The sequence below is a fragment of the Chamaea fasciata genome, unplaced genomic scaffold, assembly GCF_029207755.1.
Source record: "Chamaea fasciata isolate MVZ Bird 193981 ecotype frontalis unplaced genomic scaffold, bChaFas1.0.hap1 SCAF_9, whole genome shotgun sequence".
NCBI lineage: Eukaryota > Metazoa > Chordata > Aves > Passeriformes > Sylviidae > Chamaea > Chamaea fasciata.
In genome coordinates, this window is record NW_027094094.1 from 14,169,530 (window position 1) to 14,191,898 (window position 22,369).

The 22,369-nt window shown below is 50.4% G+C and overlaps 1 protein-coding gene across 4 annotated transcripts in view; it reads right to left on the minus strand.

The window, feature by feature from the left end:
• The window catches only part of HPSE2 (heparanase 2 (inactive)), a 106,708-nt gene extending 85,710 nt beyond the window's left edge, over nt 1–20,998 (minus strand). For 3 of the 4 annotated variants that reach the window (XM_066191124.1, XM_066191123.1, XM_066191126.1), the window contains exons 1-3: nt 20,536–20,998; nt 19,396–19,553; nt 7,657–7,818 (exon numbers count right to left, since the gene is read on the minus strand). In XM_066191124.1, coding sequence (XP_066047221.1) covers nt 7,657–7,818; nt 19,396–19,553; nt 20,536–20,795 — 580 coding nt within the window. In that variant the 5' untranslated portion in view covers nt 20,796–20,998. The remainder of the gene's footprint in view (nt 1–7,656; nt 7,819–19,395; nt 19,554–20,535) is intronic. The other variant, XM_066191127.1, reaches the window with a different exon arrangement.
• Between the last annotated feature and the right edge of the window lie 1,371 nt (nt 20,999–22,369).

The following is a 22,369-nucleotide window of genomic DNA, read 5'->3' on the forward strand; positions in this document are numbered from 1 at the left end:
GTGGGAAGAGACAGACCAAAGAGTTCAGCACCTCCTGAGGAGGGAGAAAAGGTTAATAGATTGCTTTATGACACTGAACACGGCACAAGTCCTTCCAAAGCTGTTAGTGCGTGTCAGCCCTCCCCCTCTTCCACCAAAATCTGTTTTCTGTTAGGTTTATGTGTTTTCTTTATTCTCTACACAGCACCCAGAACTGGCTGGTTCTGGTAATGACATTACATAGTATAATGTATGTATAACTGCTAATTTTAAAATTCACAATTTATAAAATATCTTCTCTTGTGAGGCTAGTTGAATTGGACAGTAAATTGAATTTAATAAATCCTGAACACGTCACAAGAAGCCACATTTCCCACAGTTACAAAAACAATAACCAAATCAGATAATGAGAAAGCCAAAGTGTGGCTTAACAGACTAGAGGGTGTCACCTGAAAAAGAGATTCACCTTCATGACCTCTCTCACACACACACATGCTGTCAGCACAAAACGAGTTGTAAAACTACTAATTAGGGTAAGAGAAGGCAGGGATCCCAGGGGTTCGGCTCACAGCTGTCTCAGGAAGCAAAGAGGTAAAAATTGGGACAGAATTTCACAACAGTCAACAACTCACAGACTTAAAGCAGGAATGCTTAATGCTTTTGTTGGTTCAGCCTTCATGAAAAGAAGGATAACATTAGGACCACAAAGTTAATGCAATTAAAAGAATCAGACTAGAAGGATAATGTATAGTAGCACCTTAGCAGGATGAAAACTACAGAAGTTTGATGTTTTAAAAGAGGTGGAGGTCCATCAGCAACTATCTGTAGGAATTTCTGGAAGATGAATGAGGTTCTAAAAGACAAGAAAAGGGCAAATATAGTGGCTATGTTCAACAGGTTGAAAAACGAAGGAAATTGCAAGCCAGCCAACATAACTTCAATTCCTGGAAAAATTTTGAAAGAAATCATCAAACAATCCATCTCCAAGGAAAGGCTGGAAGTAATAGCCCTGCCACATGAAGGCAACCTGACTTCTCTTTGATAGAGCAACAAGGTCTCATGTGTGAGACAGAGGCAACAGATGTTCTGTACCTTTACTTTCTCAAGGCTTTACCTCCAGTTTTGTGTAACATTTTAATTAGAAAATTAGGAAAATAGAGTCTAGATGAAATTCCACGTGGGAAATGTGCAGCTGCTTGGGAAATGGTACACAAAATTGCAGGCATGAACAAGCAATATTGTAGAAAAAAACCCCATGATTATACAGACAGAAGTGTCATGCACCAGGTACATGAAATAACCCTGCTGCTTTTCTCAGTCAAGAAAGGGCTCAGCTACAAAACTGGTCTCATTTCAAGGCAATGCACTTAAAAAACATCCCAGACTCAGTAGAGAGAGCCCAAGGGACCCCAACAAAACACAGAGCCACAAAAAAATTGTAGAAGGTTGAAAGGGATCTCAAGACACAGAATCAGCTACACATGTGTCATTCAACTTGAAAATAAAATGGACATGAGAAAAGAGCAACTGAAAGGCAGTTGTTCAGTACAGAGAACAAAAGTCTTCAGGGAAACATGATAACAATTCTCAAATATGTAAAAGACTTCTGCAAAGAGAGAAAGAAGTGCTGTAAGCTGTTCTCCATGTCCGGGGGGAGAGGAGATGCCATCATGGGCTTAAACTAAAGCAAGAGATTTTAAAAATACCAACTCCATAATGATACAGCTAATTACACCCTAGAGCCGACTGCTAAGGGAGGGTACATCCCTGCCATCACAGAAGGTTTTAAAACAAGGATAAAGCCATGTAATTTGAACCAGTCAGCAGTGATGTCCCCACAACCTGGGCAATGCTGGTGCCTAGCAGCTGAACCCCAGCTGCCTGCAGGCTTAACACCAACATGCCCAGGAACACAAAATATTTCAGCTACAGCAAACACCCTCAGAAGGCTGTGTAGTAAAAACAAACAGCCACTTTGTTTCAGAATGAGCTCATATAAACAACTGATAATGGCACAAAAACACTCAGTTACCCGAGATTGTTTTCCAAAATTTATTTTTCCCAGCATTATTCCATTGGATCTGACCCTAAGATCTCAGAAGACACCTGTAAACTATCCTCAGAAGGTTGGCACCTCTGCTGGTCATTAACTGTGGGCTCGGTACTGATAGTGTTTTAATGACATTACAGTTTTCCTGGTCCCTTCCTCCCAGGAAACCCTCCAGTGTTTCTCAGCAGCTCTCCCTGCCTCTTTCCCATAGGAGTTGATGACATTATTGTGTTCCCTTTGCTGACAGGACTTCTCCACCAGTACCCCACTTGTGCTAATCAAAGTGACAAGTTCTGGGTAACTATTTTCAGTGTGGTTTCAGTTTTGAACACTACTTTTTTTTTCTTCAAAGGGTTCAAGTCCCCCAGAGTTTGACTGACTTTCCAAGTGTACCAGCTGATCACACAAAAGGTATTTCCTCTTGGCAGACACCTTTACCCAAGCAGGGATCAGGTACAGATTTGCCATGGAAAAGGCTAGAAGATGCCCTCTTGAGGTACTTTTCAGATCTATTTTGTACAATGCTGTGGATAATCTGTGTAACAGAAGGGTCTGTGATGGACAGGAGGGCAGAGAGCTTGATCCAAAAGATACTCCCAGGCTGTTACACAGCCCAGGATGCACTCTCCTTGAAGGAAAGCTGGAGAGCCAGTGCAGTGCAGACCACCCCTGTGCAGCACTCAGTAAAGCAGCTAAGATACATATCACTGCTGTGCAGACCACAGGGAATTTGGGTTGCTGATCCCAAACAAGATGCCAAACAGGCAAGGAAGCTGTCCTTACCTTTGCAACAACCCTGTCAGGTACAATCTCACAAGGTGGCTCACCCTCCCACCCCATGCAGTTAGGTGTAGCTGGGGGATAAAACCCATCTGAGGAAAATTCCAGCAAAAATGACCAGAGTGGTCTTACTGCCTGGCAGCACAGGCATGTAAAGAACACCCAATCCCATGCCCTGCTTCCTACACACACCCTCTTGCAAGGGCAGCCTCTGAGCCACGGTTCTCTCAGGCCCAGCATTCCATGGGATGAGCCTCAGGCCCTATAAACATGTCCTACTCAAGGACCACTGTCTCCCAGAGCCACAGCATTAAGCAGGAATCACAAAACCACTAGGGGAGGTTCACAAGTGCAGGAAACCCATGCCACAGATGCTCGACCTGAGCCGTGTGATTCCCTGCCGAAGGACAAGTACAACTGGGGTTCTTGCTCTCTTTGGGGAGAAGCAAAAAATATATTTCTGTGGGACAATATCTCACTAGCAAGCTCTTCATGCAGACACACTTCCCTCATCTCTGCTCTGTATCTCGCACACATAAGTGTTCTGCAGTAGCCACACATACCCTCTGCTCTCCTACGCTGCTTTGTTCCACTCATCCCACTTTACACGTCCCACTCGTGAAAAGTGGGTGCGCACTCTGTCATCACCACCTCATAGCCCCAAACCACTTACCTTCGACAAAGAGGGTCTCTGCATGGCTGCTAACATCTCCAAAAGTAGACTTTTATAAGGAAAAATCTCACAGAGAGATCCCAACTGCTGTTATGGCAGCGTTTATCTAATCACCTTGGTGGGGTAGTGGGATGTCAGTGTAAAACACTTGATTTCAGTGTTGGACACAGACTGCATAGTGAGTGCACAAATGCACTCTTCAACAGCTCTCAGCTCTGTTCCTATCAGTTCCACCTGAGTTTAGTCCCTTCAAGTCTCTCTCAGTGCAGTGGGGAATTACACTTGTAACACCCTCAGCAGGGTGGGACCACGGAGGGTCACCTGGGAGCATTACAAGCCATGTAAGGAGGGTCTGCCCCCTTAATCACTGCTTTTAGAAGCTGTGCTGTATGATATTATAGGATGGAGAGCTCCCAGCACACACCTTCCATTCTCCTCACTGGCTTTCCAGTGCAGATGTGTAGTGGCAGGACAGGCCAGAGCTGTCCTCATTAGTTTCTTGATGCAGTGAAGTAATCTGTGTCACAGTTTCAGGCAGAAGGTACAGCAGAAAGGTGTTTCTCCATGTTTTAGAATGAGCAGTGGGGCACTATTTTGTTTTCTCTGGATGGGGAAACCTAGAGGGAGATTTATAGTCCATACTTATTTCTTGGGAAGCCTCAGTTACACTTCATGCAAATACAGGAGGGGCCAGTTTGTCATGTGTCTTTTGACCTGAACAGTTCCCTCTCCCACGGGCTTATCAGGCTTTACTTGACAACAGTGCAGAAACCGATGGATGTCCAGTCTCTTAAACTACAAATGCAGTGTACCCCAGCATTTGTACCCCAGCTCAAACTGGCACCACAGGGGGAGGAATTTGGGTTTAATCTATTGAAGCCTGGTGCACACTGTGTCTCCACTGCCCGAGGCAGTTCCTCACACCTCACCTGCTGCCAGCCCGATGTTGTGCATTCCAGCCCACCTCCACGGTTCCAGGACTCCAAAATTACCCTCCTGTGGCCTGAACATTTCTTCTGAGGGCTGCAAGGGATGGGAGCCTGCTGTGACGATTGCAACTTCTAGCCCGGCTGATACAAAACATAAAAACAATCGCTGCTTGCTCTGAGAACCGTGAAGGAGCAAAGAAGCATTTCTAGGGAAAGATTCCTTCTCCTCCCTGTCTCAGGGCGGGCTGAGCTCAGGGAGCTGGTTTCCAGAGGAGAGCAGGCAGTGCTGTGCACTCTCCCCCTGCTCTACCACGGACTGACCTGGGAGCACGAGATGCTGATCTGTGAAACGAGATACCCATCTCCGAGCACCACGGGGGAAGCAGCAAAGATTAATAAACCTCAAAATATTTTACAGCATTTAAATAGCACGGTCGCAGATCAAAGGCAATTGCTCATGTCAGGGAGGCAGGCTCAGTAAGCCTGGAAAGATCACATACAGAAAGCAGAGGCAAGATGCAAGAGAAAGCCTGCAGACAGGAGCCGAGGAAGGCTCGATGAGAGAAACCAAAGTGGTCTAAGCCGGAGTCACACATGTGTTCCTGGACGAATGAGTGCCAGAAAGACTGCCTGGTTTCACTCAGTCTCAGTTGGGTCTTAGCACAAAAACACACATTTCATTTTAAGACACCCTCTTACCTTCGAAGTACCTGCTGCTGTGAGCAGCTGAAATCCCGGTATAACACAGCCCTGCCTGATGTCTGAAACAAGGAACACACTGGGAATTATGTGCAACTGGTGGATAGATTTGAAAAAGTCCTCAATTCACATTGATGCTGCAGAGATGCAGAATCATGCCCTGTACTCCAAGAGCTTTCATTCCTAAACCCACGAGAGTACTGCTTGAAAGTTTTTGGGCAGAATCCATTGCTCACACTTGCAGGCAGAGTGGGAGGCCTGCAAGTCTTTCAAATTGTTCACGTAACTATATTACCTGTGAGGAGGAGGAGGAGGAGGAAGGGAATGGGACTTTTTATCCAGATCACTACAGTGGTAGTGGTAGTGATATGGAAATGAAAATGCCACACAGTAGTGTTTCTACTCTCAAGCTCTCCTAGAGGAGCTATCCCATCACAAAGCACCTTTACTCTCATATGACTTTGGGCAAGATAGGCCATTTACATTTTTTGGGTACAATTGAAGAACTAGCAGTAGTAGGAACCCTCTCACCCAGAGGTGTGGGATTCAATATTGCTCCAGTCTGGGTTGGATACTGGAGGTCATCCACAGTATGTGCACTGCGTGAGGCCAAGTGACTCCTCAATACAGACCCCCAGGAGGAAACCGTGTTCTGAAGGATCTCATGGATACTCCATCCCTGCAAACTCAGTCCTTCACTCAGGACTCCCTAAACCACACGTGCATTCTTGCTCCTGCACCTTGCCTCGTGACCTGGGGACTCCCTACAGCAGTGTACAAATGCACTGTGCAGAACAAAAAGAAGTCCTCAAGCAAACTCTGTCTGATTGAATTCTGAAGGTAAGAAATGTCCTTCTGCAACAGATGTACAACCCCCTCTACCCACCCCAAACACCAGATCCATCACAGAGAAGGGAAATATTTACACAAGTTAGTAGAGTTCCAGTTAAATATTATGCTTAGCTGTCTAGAGACCATGTTCTCAGACTATGTCTATGAAATAAAAGATTAAACTTCATAACAATTATGAAGTTGCTCTGCTCACATTCAAAGGGAGTTAAAGAACATTAAAATAGTTCTTTGGGTAATATTCTGATGAAATTGCTCTCTCCACCACAGAGAGTTAGAACTAAAACCTTCTGAACTATCCTGTAAACACACTTGGAAAGGCTAAGAGCTAAGCTGATAACCAGGTAGCACCTCTGCTCTGAAGGTTCTGTAAAAAATGTGAGCAATGCCAGAGAGCTTTTGAAGCAGCAAGGGAAGGAGGATAGGGGAGAGCAGCTTCACTTCTCGAGGGAAGTTTGTTTAGTGGAAAGTAAGCAAGTTGTCAGGGGAAAAGCTGACAATGTTGATTCCAGCAGTTGTACTGGGAATAAACAGCCAAGTGGATTACGTTACAGAGAATGAGAAACGGCTCTGAGGATCCCATTTAAATGCTGGGCCTTCAGGAATGATGTGATTCAGCTACACTCATGGCCCCAATATCCAGTGACCCCCTGGTCTGAGCCTTTTGACAGTGCTGGTGTCACCATCCCACCTCTGTGGGGTCCCCGAGAGCTCCAACACAGCTGATGTCCCCAGAAGAGCCAGAGCTCACTGGTGAGGGTGCAGACCCATGCTGGCTTCAAGGCAGGGGCTGGCACTGAAATAGGGGTGGCAGCAGAGTGGGGGAGGTTGTGCAGGACTGGTTTGCCTCTCCCAGCCCAGCAGCAGGGGAGGGCCACCATGGGGTTTGCCACCTCCTCCCCAGACAGACCACAGGGCCCTCCCTCCTATAAAAATAAGATGCCTGCCTGCCTTTCACAGGAAAGGGACCTGTCAAGAGGAGAAGGGGCTCTCGTTTGATTTATTAGTCTCTTCCTCCTTCCCATCGTCTGTGGCTCATCCAGCTGTAGTGATAAGGAGAAGAGATATGAGAGGACCCTGTTGGCTGCTGGGATACCATCCTTCTGCCCACTCACTGCCTGAAGACATCAGTCCTTTACAAGCACCATTAAATGTGTATCCAAAATGTGGCAGTCTCCTCCATCGAGATTCTGTTCCCTGGATAATGCAAACAGTTGCCAGAAAAAGAGTATCCTCTCATCTCTGTCTAGGCCATTATCCCTTTATATTTGCTCTTTAATATTTACTGGGTTCACACAAAGTGCATGCTCTGGAAAGAAAAAAATCAGCTGCAGCTTAAAGGACTCCAAATTTAGTAATTGCTGCAGCCCCATCGACGTGAACAGTTAGCAGGGAGATTTCTCCAGCACTTCACATGCCGTGGTATTCGGCTTAGGTCAGACTGAAGAAAATGTTCTGTTCAGGGGCACCAAATCTGGAGTGTTTGCAAAGGTGCCAGCTGCAGAGGCCTTATGAGTCCACCTCCAGTTCCTGCTGGTCGTTTCCCTCCCAATACCCAGTAACCTTGGTAGGAAACAGAGGCAGCCAGAAAGATGCTGATTCATACAGAGGCGAAGAACCCGAGGGTTTTAACACACCTGTGAGTTAGCAAGAACTAGACCCAGCTCCTGGCTCCAGAGCTGGTCTTGTAGCCTTACCTGTTAGTGTGAGGTTGCTGTATGTGTTTGAAAACTGCTCCTTTAACAAAACCAAGTGCATCTGAGCTGCCTTTTCCCTCTGTAGCTCCAACATTATGTCAGGATGCTGGGCGATCTTACAGCCTTTCTGCTTATCCAGGGCAATGTCGCTGCGAACAATGTCTACAGCAAAAGGGAAAGAAAAGAGGGAGATGGCCAAACCTCAGCTTTCATTTTCATTTTTGCCATATGCTTGGATCAGCTCCAGCCAATATGACAGTCACACAATCATCACTCAGCAAAAGCAATCCAACAAAAGGATTCAAGCCCCTTGGATCCGCCTATCAAATGACCCTCCCCAGCCCAAGTCTCCTTTTCTCCCACACAAAGCTCAAGTTGTATGCTCGCAGAACCTACTGACCCTTCCATCCTTTACCTGCCTCGCTGGTGGTCTCTTACGATGCTGACCCCACCCTTTCAGGGGAGTGCAAAAGTCTCCCAACATTTATATTACAACGCTGTTACATGTGTATTTGACACTAAGTAATGAGAAAAGTCTAAGTCCCATTCTAGTAACCCCTGGCTTCCACTTCACCTTGCCTGTCAAAGAGGTGATGAAGAAGGCTTGTTCTCACCTTGCTTATCCTCACTGCAGCTATCACAGGTCAGCATGGCTTATGATTCTTTGAACAGGTGCCTGTATCCTTCTAATGCCTGACATTCAGGAGGGAGAAGGATCATTTAACAATTGTTTTCCCTTCATATGAGCATTCTCTAAGACACACACTGTGAGACAAAAATATGATATTCCCTACCCTAGAACTACTCACCTGCTGGGGAAAGGAAATGATGGAGTAGCAAGGCAGAAGAAGAATCAAGTAAAATCTGTCCATCTAAGCAGGAAGGGAGTGGTGCAAACTAGCCCCTGCTAGGTCACTTATGAGTTTAATAAACTCTGTAACATGTTCAAATCCACAGGCACCAGAGGCTGTGTCTAATTCTTACAGAGCCTCAGGTGGCCAGCTCTGATAAGCAAGGATTGAAGCTGGAATTCTTCCGCCACATTGCATAAGGTCACTTTGCCTCACAAGGTTGATCTTTGCTTGGTTCAATTCCCATCTGGCTAGAAACTGCTGAAGAAGCTTGCTGTCAGAAGAGAGTCACACCTTGCACCACACACACTCTGCAGCTCCTGTATTGTTATGCACATCAAGAAACACCAAAATTGCTTCCAAAAGTCATGTCCCTGTCTCTCAGGTGTCCAATCTCAGGTTCAGCAAACTTAAGTTCAAAGCTCTGCTATATCTTGGGCTGGCAGGGAACTGCCTCCAAACACGTGGTGGAGGACTGGAAGCCACAAGAGCTTTCTGTCCTGAGCCTCATCCTAGAGTCACTACACTTTCCTACCCAGGCTATGTTCTACCTCTTTTCTGTGTAGTTTGGGATTAGTACTGCTTCTCTACAGCCTGTCTGAAACAGGCTGCTCAGAACAGAAATGTCAATAAAAAACTCATGGTCTGTAGTTAGCCATGTGAGTTCTCTCCTCCACCCACAGCCAGCATACTCAGGAGTGGATACTGGGCAGCATCCAGATACCATGAAAATATGGTTCAATATCTCTACATCCAGCACAAGGGCGTCAGTGAGATGGAGCAAGAGGAAGGACTAATGTTCCTCTGCAGCTAATGAGCACAGACCCCTCGACTGTGTGCTTTAGTGCTCATTCTTTTTAGTAGGCACTGAGTAAGACTTGGGCCTTCCCAACCTTTGCCCAACTAATGAATGATAAAATCCTGAATCCCTGTTGTGTGAAATAGAGAACTGAAGATTGAGAAGCACAGCCTTATATCTGTCCCCCAAAAGGAAGACAACTGCTACCATGCGCTGCTGGCGTCACCTAGAGCCCATGAACTTCCTGGGTGATGGATTTCCCTTCCTACACAACTGAAGGCAAGAGTTGTACACCCCTCATCCCCAAGGCAAAATGAAGCCAAACACATCAACGAGGCCCCAAAGGAGAAGACTGAGGGGCAGACAGGTTTGAAACTAGATGGTCAATGTGCTGTCTGCAATTCTCTTCAAACTGCTGTAAGGATGTCCGGGCTGGGTCAAAACAAGTTGGTTTCCTAAAAGGAATGGATGACTTCTAAAACCCAAACCAGGGCAAATGTGGACCCATGTGGAGGAACCACTGGCTCAGGACCAGGGTCAGGGGCCAGCACCTTGCAGGGGGCGATGGCAGTGGGCCCTATGTGACATCCATCTTTGGGGACCACAGGGATGGCTCTGCATGCACTGTCAGCAGGGCCTAGGGACAGAGGGCAGGCCCAGCCATGAAGAGCAGGGGCAGTGTTTTGATAAAGCTGCTGTGATGAGGATTACCACAAGGATGTCAAGCCACATGCAGACAAATCTGTGGAAGATTGTGGGGAAGGCATGCAGGGCACAGAGGTCAGAGCACTCTCTGAGAGTTATCTTCACGGGGTTCTCTGAGAGCTGGTGCTGCAGACACTCAAGAAGCAGAGGCAAGACATGCACCTGTCTTCTCAGATTGGTGAGGGACCCAAGAAACTTGCCCAAGACCTAAAGATGGAGGTGGACCCCACAGTCATTATAACTCCAGCTTAAACTGTGGGCAGATCTCTGGGATATGGAGCTCACCAAGGAACTCAGTGCCTGCTCCTTCATACTCCACCAGGCTGTGCTCAGTGCAGGGAAGGAGGCAAAGGCACGTCTCCACCACTCTGCTGAACCAGCAGGACTGAGGGAAGAGGGGTGGCAGACCACAGCTTCTGAAGGTCTAGGGGAATTCTCAGCACAAGCAACCCGGGGGACACAGACAGCAAGGAGTACACAGCTTTCAAATCTTAAAAGGAAGAGACAGAAAAAAGACAGATGCAAGGAAGCCAAGAAGGAGGACGGTACCCCAGAGGCTCTGGGTTGGGCAGCTCCGAGTGGGCAGGAGAAGAGCACTCACTGCCTTCTTGAGCCTTGATTTAAAAAAACAAACAAACAAACAAACCAAAAAAACAAACAACAGCGCGATAACCTGCTCAGCAGAACACGGGACCGAGCAGCTCCTGCCAGGAGTGCGAAAGAAGAACTCCAGATGTGAGAGCCCCAGAGGATGCCAAAGGTGTTCCAAAGCCGGCCGGCCAGGAGCCGTGCCCCCGGCGGGCCGGGTCAGTACCCTGGCCAGCTCAGGCTCCCCCGCGGCCGGACCCCGGCGGGCGCGGCGCTCCGGGGCGGCGGGCGCGGGTCCCGCGGCGGCGGCAGCGCGGGGCCGGGCCCGCAGCGCCGAGCGGAATGGCGGGAGCACACCCGTGTGGCGGCCAGGTGAGCTGCGGCTGCCGGCAGGCACCACCGGCAGCGCCCGCCCCGGGACAGCCTCGGGCCCCGCGCCGGGCACAGCCCGCCGGGGGCGGCTGGGGGGCCGGCATCCCGCAGGAGCTTTCCCCTCGCCGGGCCGGGCGGAGGACGCTGCTGTGCGGAGGGTGGTCTGTCTCCGAGTGCCCGCACACAGCCCTGTCCCGCCTCGGGATATCTCCTGTGATTTCGCGCACGCTGCCCACGGAGGTCACCGAAACTACCAAGGAAATGTTGAAAGAACAAGTTAGAAAACACCCTTCAGGAGTAGCACGATCGCAGCGATGCTCTTTCCTGGGCATCCCAGGACTAGTTGAGCTCCACCAGTCTCTTTCTGTGAGTCAGAACCTGCACCGAGGGGTTTGAGTGACCATTTCCCCACAGGGCAGAGAAGTTTCAAGCTGTGAGATCTCGAGGACGGCACACAGCACGCAGAGACAGCTCCCAGCCAGGGCCGGGTTTCCCTTGCACAGAGTGAGCTTCTCTAACCGGGAATTTACAGAGTGTCAGTGTGGCCTGTGTGCAAGGGACCATCCCATGGCGACCATCTGCCCACAGGCAATTCCACTCCAGAAGTTGCTGGGGTCATGGAACAGACACAGACTACTGCAGCTGATCACCTGGAACATGGGAGGAGGAAAGCACAGTCCCAGGTTTCTGTGGACAGGGCAGAGGGATGTGGTTATCGTCAGAGGGATGTGTGACAGAAGGGTAAAGAGGAGAAGTAACTCATCTTCCCGTGTCTGTGTGTATGAAAGTGAGCACTGGCCCCAGCCATCACCGCTCCAGCAAAAAGCAAGAGTCACCACTGCCATGGCACCAGAACAAGCTGAGTTTGGCCATCCTCCTCAGGGGACTGTTTGCTTCAGATTTCCAGTCTTGAGAAGTGAATTCAAAAGGAAAAAAAAAAAAAAACCCTCAATTTTATTCTAAAACCTGAACACTTTTTCTAAAAAATGGAATAATAGGAAATTATGTTAGTACCAAATTTAAATAGATGTTTAATGAGTGACAAAAGTAATAAAAGACAAAAGTCAGGCAAAAGTCTTAGGATTTTCACATTGTTAAACTTGTAAAATACCTACTTTTTAAATCAACAAATTTAAAATTCTTTAAAAAACATGTTTGTCTGCTGGAATTATTATAAAATGCCCAGCGATTGTGAAATTGGGAACACAACTTTTATTTAGAAAGACAGAAGATTTCTCAAGGCACAGGCTGGATCCTCATTGCGTCTGTTTTTAATGGGCAAATTTTTGACACATTAGTATAATTCCTTTATTTTTAACTGGGAAAAAATTCCTGACAATGTGTTCCACAAGTTATTTCCCACCATATAAAAAAAGTCATATTTGTTCATTTTATATGTAATAATTCCAGTGGATGCTCCCCATTTCTTGTGTCATGAAAACAAGGAAATAATCATTCCCAAATTGTCTTCTCTGTGTGACACCGAGCTCATAGCATTTGTCATAATCTCTGTCATTTTTTCCAAGATGAAAAATCTCTATGACTGAAAGATATGACTTTGATCACTTCCATCATCCTACTCCTCACATATATATTCTTTATACTGATTAGTATGTCAGCACCTAGTTTACTTATAGCATAGGAATGCTCTCAGTGGGTGTTTCCAATTATTTTCTAATATCCCTAATATAAGATTCACTTTTTACTTACCTAAATGCATTCAGAGAGCAATCCATAATAAATTCAGAACATTTTCCCTGAATGCCAACTGCTAATTTAGAATAGATAGTTGTGTACAAAAAGTCACGTCTTTCTTGTGCATATAATTTTTCATGAATCACTTTTAATTCACACAGGGTAGATGTAGCATGTAAAGGAGTGTGAAACTAACAAAAATATGTAATTTAAAAATAGAATTTAGGATGCTTATTATAAATAATTAAATATACAACCATAGAAATCTTTGTATCTCACCAATACACAAGCAAATAGCTAACAAATCAGAAGTTAATTGCTTGATTGCACCCTTCCCTGAAGCTATTAAAGCACTTTTCATGCATGATTATAGCAGAACAGTTTTTAATTCAAAAAGAAAAAGTGGAGATAAACAGGCAATCTTTGGAAGTATCTCCTGCTCAGGGTGTTTCTCCCTTACCTTGTGTGATTTCTACAATCTATTTTGTTAATGATTTTTAATTTCTAAGGAAACAATTAAGCCCTGGGACTCCTTATAGTGGCAGAGCAGGTTGTAGGTCCTTCCCTGCAGTTGTGGTGCCCGGGAATTAGGGAGCAGGAGGCTGCCTCGGAGCTCATGCCGAGGCACAGAGCAGCCCCAGGTCTGGCAAATCCCAGAAGTCCAAAGGACACCGGAGGATCTTCCCATCTTGGGGACTGAGCTCTTGCTATGCCTGAAATGCTGCAGTCCTCTCTAAAGGGCTGTGTTTGAAACACTTGGAGGGTGAAAAAAACAACTGTTTCCTCTTCAAGCTCTGAAAGGACAGATGTCTGTACTGTCAAGGGACACAAAGCAGACAGAAAAGGGGCCCTGGGTGACCAGAAACAGAAGATGATTCCTTGAATAAAGGAAAATTCGTTTGTTTGTTTTTACCAGGACAATAGGATGGTTCTCCATTCAGAAACATCTACTGCAGTTCTGTGTGGTGGCAGAGCCAAAGGGACACTCCCAGACACACGGCAACAACGTTCCCTTTCCCTGGCTCAGGTGCCCCCATCCACCATGATCATCCTCACAATCCTGCTCACTAAATCCACAGTAAAGCTGTTGCTTTCTTTTTTTACTTGAAATAATTTTCTGCTTCAGAGAATCAGTAATGTGCCAGAGCAGACCCAAGAGAAGCAGCAGAACAGTGCACAGATCATAAAGAAAGCACAGGGACGAACCCTTTTGATGGCAGAGAAACACGAGGTGAGATTTCCTGCCTTCAGGACATAGATTTGAAGGATTTAATCTGTCCAAGACTGAGGCTGCTGCAGTCCCATCTGCCTTCCATGCAGGCTTTCCTTTGCCAGCACTGTCCTCTACACCCCTGCCTGGTGACACGGCATTAATCAATGTGGCAGCTGAGAAAGCTGAAGTGCAATCACATCTCCACCAGCAAGTTTTGGTCAGCTGAGATCCCTGAACTGACTCACCACACAAACTCAGGCTTCAGGCATGGAAGAGGGCAGGAATATGCCAGAAGGGGCAGAAGAGTGGGAGCAGCAGCCCAAGCTGGGGTCAGCTCCAGCCCCTGTGTAACCACATCACGAATCCTCAGGGCATTTAACAGTTCATTGTCTTCCTTTCCACTCAATACCCTGGCATGTGTTGTAACAGCATGGCATCCTAGGACACATTTGTGCAGTGTGGACTGAGCAAGGGTGAAAATATGTTCCCACTGCCAGACAAATTTTGAGGCTTAGATGCAGTGTTGGGTACCTGAGGACGCCTGAAGGAATGGATCCAACACTGAAAGAATACACAGAAAACCTATGCCAGTGTTACACAGCATGATGTGAAGTTTCCTACACTATACTGCAAAATCCCCTGACTAGTATGGAAAGCTTAAGAAATGTGTCTTGGTAATTTTTTTGTTGTAATTGGCCATTTTTCCAGATGCCTGGTATCCCCTTAAAAAAAGTAAAGGAGATAAAATAGAAGGAAGCAACTTATCAGCAATTAAAAAAGTGTTTTTGAAATGTGTTGTCTATACACACTTCAGCTCAGAAACTTCTTTGATACACTACCTACATCATGCAATTGTAGTCCCCTTCCCCTCTCCCTCCCATGGCCCACTTAGGGCCACACAAAGTGTCCTTTGGTCTCAGCCATTAAAAGGCTACAAAAGTCTATAGAAGGCTGGGGTAGAGGAGTGAGAAGTTGTGCATTTGGGCCAACAAATCTTTGAGAACTCCAGCTATTGGTAACTCCTCTTTTTCCACTGGAATCTTCCTTCACAGCACATTTGCACAGGGGGAAGCTATAGCAATATCTATGCCACCACAGGTTGTCCAAAGCTGGCTCGGTGGCTTTGAGGAGAGAAGCAGTTGAGGATCACCGTGCAGATGAGGAGGCTCCACATTCGCCCACCAAACTCATACTGCAGCACCAGCAAGGAGCTTCCAAAATGGGCTCTGGGTTCAGGCACTGCACCTGCAGCACCTCTTGCTGAAACAAGACCAGGACTCCACACACACATGACACTCCACCACCAAGCTCCAGGGCAGCATGCAAATCAGGTTTTAGCAAACTCAGCTTCACAAGAGGTTTTGTACCGGTAACAACCCATGCCGTTGCTCCAAAGAGGAGCTGCTCAAGCCTGTTCTCCTGGAGACAAGTGTTTCTCTTTGTCCCATTCCGCAGACCCAACTGGTCCTTGGCACATGCCAGGCAGTTGAAAGGACAGGCTGCACAGATTGCTTGTTAAGAAACCCAAAAACAGAAGGAGAAGCAGGCCTACTACATAGATTGAGCATGAACCCTTGCATCTTGGTACCTGCCCTAGAATCACACTTGTGCCTATGGCAGCAGAGAAACACATCTGCAGATAACAAAACACAACGCTGAGCACAGTGGGGAAAAAAAAATGAACTCAGCAGGGCACATACAGAGAAACACCATTTAAGGGAGGGAAAAGTCTCTCAGGCTAAAAATGTTACACCTCTTGATCATAAAATGTCAAAAAGTCTCTGGCACAGCCCCACCTCCTGGTACCAGGGAGCCTGGCATACATTAAACTGGGTTTCTGTTTCTAACAAGCCTCAGGCTGACCAATGTCTTATCCAAACAGGGTGGACTCCAGGACTGACCATTCAAAGTAGAGGCTGCATGGGATGGAAGCCACCTGGTGTGAGACATAGGTGGGGTGTTAATATAACACGTCAGATGACCGAATATTTAGCAAAGTCCAGGAGGTACCTACAGCCATACTACCATCAACACAGACTGCACACCCTATGGCTCCCCGAGGCCAGCTATCATAGGCATCCACTGGTACTGACAAATCTTCTAATAAGTGATGAAATTGCTGTACTAGTTTTATTTGCAGTGCTGAGACAAAGTGCCACATGTACCCTCTTCATGGGCATCACTGGCAGTAACCATAGAGCATGCACCACGTTGGTACCTTTGCTGCCCAAACATGACTATTTTAGACTGGGGTGAGGCTGTTCACACATACAAAGGAAAGATACCATACACCCCTGGTAACACACAATACTTCCAGGTCTGGGTTTTCAGGAAAAATCTGAACAAGAAATGAGTTACCCTGAAACCTAAAGAAGACACCTAATTTCAGAAAAACTAAGTACATTTTAGATACAAGTCAAAAGCAACTACTACTACTACCCTCAGAGAGTACCCACACTCTCTGTGAAAGAAAGAAGTGGGAAAAAATGGGTTGGTAAACCCAAAGGCAGGCCTAGGTAAAAGCAATTCTCAGTATGTGGAGGTGTGCATAGTTGGGACCATTAAAAAGGGAATAAAATATAATTTTAAGTGCAGAGGAAGAGTAAGGTGAATCTCTGAGGAGGTCTGATAGTCAGGAAGACAGAGCACCACAGAGATAGGAAAAACATCAAAGGGAACAGTGAGGAATACCTAGTCTGAAGAGCACCAGGGTAGCAGAAGGGGATTTACAGGATGAAGATTCCTGTACGAAGATTCATTCCAGCTTTAGCAAGCATGGTCACAGCATCCATGAAGGATGCTGCTGTTGCTGACTCCCATCTGAATGCCTGAGAGGGCCACGACAGAGTGGCCCGTGAGCACAGAGTGGGGCGCAGCTGCCTGTGATGTGAACACCACTCACAGTCACTCACTTGTAACTGCAGTTCTCTGAGCAACCTCGCACACGTGCCCTTCACCTCTCAGTCCTGCACTCTGTGAGCTGCTGCAGCTCAGAGGAACATGAGCAGTGTCCTTCCCTCCCCCTCTGTGCACAGGCCACAGGGGAACATAAGGCACAGGAAAAGCCGTGGGGGCTGCAAAGAGAACCCAGACCCATGGGCATAGGCCTGGAGTCTGTGTGCACCCACAGGGAGAAGAAGCATAAAGATAAACACTCAAAGCAGAAAACAACCAACCAATCACTTGTCACATCACTAAAAATCACTAGGGTGCTGCATAAGACTTTAAAATTTACTGATTCCTCTCTTAAATGTTTTCTGACTTTTTAAATTAATCAAGTCCCCCAACAACTTCCCCATTCCCATGACGTTATAAAAAAATTCAGAAAATAGGTACTGGACATACAAAAGCCCATGGACATGGAAAACAACCCCAACCACTCCAGACAGCCTGAGGAGAAGGAAGGGTACCTAGCAGGATGCTTGTTGGCTTCCCCCATGCTCAGGTGCTGATTGCCATCGGTTTTCTGTGCTGTCTGTTGAGGTTGTAAGTCCTCAGCAGCAAGAGCAAACTGCATGTCCTGATCCAAGCAGGTCCTGGGTGAGCCACAGATGAGGGAACAAAAATGGGACCAGGGCTGCAGATGGAGAAGTCGGCTGCTCATACCCAGTAGAGCAGGGCAAAGAGATGTGGTGCCATCAGGATTTTATTTGGAGAACTGGATCCCTCTAGTGAAGCACTTAGTGCAGCCTCAGCACAAAAGGATGTGAGCTACCAGCAACTCTAGCCCTTATCCAAACAGGGTGAAACTCCCTGACCCTGGAGTTTGCACACAGATCTTAGGAACAAATACGAGAGCTTTGCTTCCAGGCAGGAAATCCCTTTTACCACACCTTTCTGATTTACACCAGTGCTTGATACACACCACATGTGTCTTCCCTTTCCTTCACCCACATTCACAATGGTCCTGTTCCATATTTAAGTGATGAAAAGTTAAGACCTGTGGTTACAACTTCTATGAAAAGCTTCATTTTGAAGGCTGCTACATTTCAATTTTATTGCCATGAGGAAAACTGAAAAAAAAAGCCCAAATATTTCAGTCCTTCCTTAACATGAAAGCTGTTGTGAAGACATTTAATGTGTAAGTGTACGTTCTCTTCTGCAAGTTGTTGAAATATGGAAGGTGGGAAAATTTATTCTTACAAATGTTTTGTATGAGTCCCATGCACAGTTTTATGCACGACACCTAATTTCTACTGTACAAGGTGTCTGTGGCAAGTTTGGTCAGCATTTTTTCCTGAAGTGCATCTCAGCAGGCAAAGCTTACAGTAAACCCTTTGACTGAGATTTGTTACAAGAAGAAAAACAAGGAATAACATCAGGATTGCCCCAGCTAGGAGACCAAGTGAAAGATGGAGCAAAAAAACTTACCCACCTGCCTGCATGTGGGAATAGAAGAACATTCATCTCAGAGAGCTCAGATGTTATGTAGGGAAACAGCAGGAGTGAGAGCCATCAGAAAACTGGCAAATGCAGCTGCTTTTTCCATTCAGGACTGCTGCTGCTGACTAGATCTCTGCAAAATTTCCTCTGTTCCACAGACCTGCCCAGTGGGATCTGTCTGGCATTAATTGTCCTTCAAAATTACTTATGGAAAAATCTTACGCTAATTTTTGTAAGACGTTAAGTAAGGGAAAAAAACCCAAATTGTTTCTTTTAAAAAAGAAACAAACTAAGCAAGAGAGAAAAATCACTAAATTCTTGCATGTGGACATGGCATTCTGCTTCTCAAAAGAAATGCCTTAGGAAGGAGATATGGCCTTAACTTTTCTACACAGTTTCTTTGTGTGAATTATGGGCCGCGGAAGGTGAAAGCCTTTTGTGTACTGAGGTCCGATGGGGAGAAGGGCAGACGGCGAAGAGGGGAGCAGCGGAAAGGCAGGGTCAAGGCGGTGAACTTTGGAAAGAGCTCGGATGGCCGAGCGGTTCGGAGGGGGAGCAGCCCCGACCGGGCACCAGCACGCGGGGACAGACCGTCCCCAAGTCCGGAGGGGCAGCGGGGAGCCCAGGGGGCTGCGGCGGGCACAGAAATGCGCACAACGGCGAGGTCCGCGGGGAAAGGCAGGGCTCCCGAGAGCCGCGGGAGCAGCGCGGGACGGGGCGTGCACAGGCATCCCGGGACTCCCATGCCTGGCCCCGCCTGGAGCCGCGGCAGAGTCTCCTCGGCGGCCGGCGCTGCCCGCCCGGGGCTCGGGGGCAAAGGGAGACGGAGGACGCAGCGGGGCGGGGGAATGCGAGAAGTTCCGCTCCCCAGTGCCGGTCTTTTGTTCCTGGGGGCCGACACCGGCCGAATCCACCGGCTATGGGGGGAACGAGCTCCGCCGAGCTCCTCGGCTCCCCCCTCTCGGGAAAGAAAGGGTACGGGAATTCTGCCGTGCCCGGTGCCCGGCGGCAGCGTGCCCGGGCGCGACACGGCCCCGCCGGGCGCGGGGAGAGCGGGGCAGGCGGAGCGGGACCGCCCGGCTCCCGCAGCCCCCGCTGCAGCGCCCGCCCCCCGCGCCGGCCCCGGGGCTCACCGTCCTCGTAGTTCTTGAGGTAGTAGTCGGGGCCGGGCCCGCCGCGGCTCTTGGCGGGGTTCTTCACGTTGTGGAACTGCAGAAAGTCCGTCCTCTTGCCCGCGAAGCGCAGGAAGGCGGGGGCCAGGCCCCGCGCCAGGGTCACCAGCCGCCGGGAGCTGGGGAGAGGAGAGAGAGGGGCTGAGGAAGCCACGGGCCGGGCCCTCGCTTCCCCAATACCGCCAGCGACCGGGGACCACGGGGCTCCAGGACCCGCCGTTGCCCTGGCGGGCCCCGCGGTACCACCGGCTGCGGGGCTCTGCGCGGGCCGAGCAGCGCGGCCCTGCAGCGGGGAGCCGCCCCGCCCGCCGGTGCTGGCCCGGAGGCCGGCGGGCCCGGCTCCCCCCCATCCTGCCGGCGCCCTCCGGACAAGTGCAGCGGCGTCCAGGAGAGAGCGGCGCTCAGCGCCACGCGGGATCGTGCCACGGGCCGAGCCGCCGGGGAGGGGAAAAAAGCGGGAGCCGTCCCAGCTCCGCTTCTCTCACGCCTTCCCGCATCCTCGCCCTGCTCCTTCCCCGGCTGCCGAAAGGACCCTCGGAGCGGGCGTGCGGAGGAGACCCGCTCTCCCTCCCCGACTTACCCAGCAGGGAGAAGGCTTTCTGGCCGTCCCAGCGCCTCCAGGCCGCGGCCGCTCCGCACCGCCGGTGGAACCCAGCGCAGCTGCAGCCCGGCTGAGCCCCCCGCGCAGGGCTGGAAATCCGGGGAGCGGAGGGCTCAGAAGACCTGGCCGACACCCGCTCTCTGCCCGTCAGGACCCGGGGAAGGCTCGGCTCGACTCGGCAGGCGGCCCCATTCCTGTTGCTGTTTTTTGTTTGATTTTGATTTTTTTCCCCCCTGTGCTGCCTCGGCCCCGTGTTGTGCTTTTTGCAGAGGAGCGGTTGCTGGAGCGAGGGGAGCACGACATTTTTGCAGTCATAACTGATAAGTCTCCGAAATGCTTTCTCCATTGCAAACATGTGCATCTTAATGGAAACCATGGCCTCGCTCCCTCCGTCACAACAAGCGCCGCCAGCAGCGCGGAGCCCGGCAGGGCTGGGCGGCGGGGCCGCCGGGGCGCCCCGCGGGCGGCGTGGGGAGGGCGCCGGGGGGCTCCTGCCTTACCTTAAGAAATCGAGCCAGCCATCATGAATGATGGAGGGGTCCAGCTGCAGGGAGAGGAAATTCTCACTGATTATCCTGACAGGGCTCTTGGTGTTGACATCAAGGAGAATGAGAGTTCTTCCCTTCACACCTGGAGGTTTCTCCACCGGCAGTGCTCTCCTGTCCCCAGCCTGGGAGGGCAGCGAGAAGGTGGCCATGAGGGCCAGCCCAGGTGCCATCAGGGCTAAGAGCCCTGGGGGGCAGGAGCTGGGACAGGGCATGCCGGAGAGCAGGAAACCCCTAATTAACTCGCTGTCTGCAGGGGCTCGCTGGTGGCTAATTGTCCTTATCTAAAGTGTGGGGCGCTCTGCCTTTTTTTGCAATGTTTTGGTGTTGGTGGAGGGGAACTCACGCCCCTGACCAGCCTTTCTCGCAGCCGGTGCCAAGACTCCTTGCAGCCAGCACCGCCCCTTTAAGAGATGCAGGCTCCAGACATTTTTAACTTTTTGAAGGTAAGGGGAGGCTCCTGGTTTAACCCCCTCGGCTCGGGGCCCGCCGCCCTGCCGCAGCCCCACCAGCACCGAGCTTTCGCTTTCCGCCGGCTCCGGCGGACGTTTTCGGCTCCTGCACCACGCAAAACCGGGACGGAGTCGGGACACCGAGACACCGGGGAGCTCGGGACGGGGACCGGAGCGCGGGGGCCGGCCAGCACGGCCCGAGATGGTAGCCGGCTGCAGGAACGACAGAGAAGGTAAGGCAGCGAGGACGGCTCTGGTTGGGGAAAGGGGGGGTAATCACCCCGAAAAAGCCCCAAACACTACCTGAGGGAAGAGTTAACTCCAAACCGCGCCGGGCCCCGCGGGGCTGGGCAAGGCCCTCGGGACCGAGCGCTGGAGGCTCCGCGGTACCCGACGGGCGCAGCGGGGCTGGGGGCCACCAGCACCCCGGAGCCCCGGAGCGGCACGCTCGGTGCGCCCTGCCCGAAGCTAGGGCTCGGCCGCTGCTCGCACGAAGGCCGTCGGGCAGTGCGGGGAACCGGGGCACGGAGAATCGAGCCGCCGGTCGCCCTTTCCCACCTGCCTCGGGGGCCATCGGTGTCCGACCGGCGGCAGGGAAAGAAGAGGGGCGGCAGCAGCAGTGCCTGGTATGGAAACGTCCGCATCGGGGATGGAACGGACAGCACGGTTTGATGGCACCGACGACGGCCCCCGCGCCGAGGCCAGCGCTCCGTCGCTGCCTCCCGGACGGACCGGGGAGGACGAAGCGGACTCGGCGCGCTGCAGAAGTGCACGCAGTTGCGGTTGTCAGCTCTGAGCGCAAGGTCGGGCCGGGCGGGGATCGGTGGCGGCTGCCGACAATCCCGGGAGCCTCAAGGAAATGTCCATCCGAATCGGACGTCCCCTCCGTAAGCAGTCGCTTCCCGGGCAAGCTCCGAACTCCCACAAGCAGTCCGAGACCTCCGGGTCACGTAACGCGCCCTTACCCGGGCCCTCGGCCGCCCTGGCCCGCCACAGCTCCCGCGTCCCCCAGGCCATGCGGGATGCAGGACTCCGGTGCCGCTGCCGGCCCGGCGACGGAGGGCTGACGGCGGGAGGGCTGAGCCGGGCCAGGTGCGGTCCGTCGGGGCCCCGCAGCCCCGGGGATGGGGCGGCCGCAGCACCATCTGCTGGTGAGGGCCCCGGCGCGGCGGGGGAGCCGGCACCCACCTGCGGACACCCTCCGCGCCGCGGTCGGGAGGTGCGGGGGCTGCGGGCAGCAGCGCGGCTTCTTCGGGATCGAGGCACAGATCTCGCCGCAAGAGCGGGCCGAGCGCCGGGGAACCCGCCAGCCGCCCTCGGGGAGCCCGGCGGGTCGA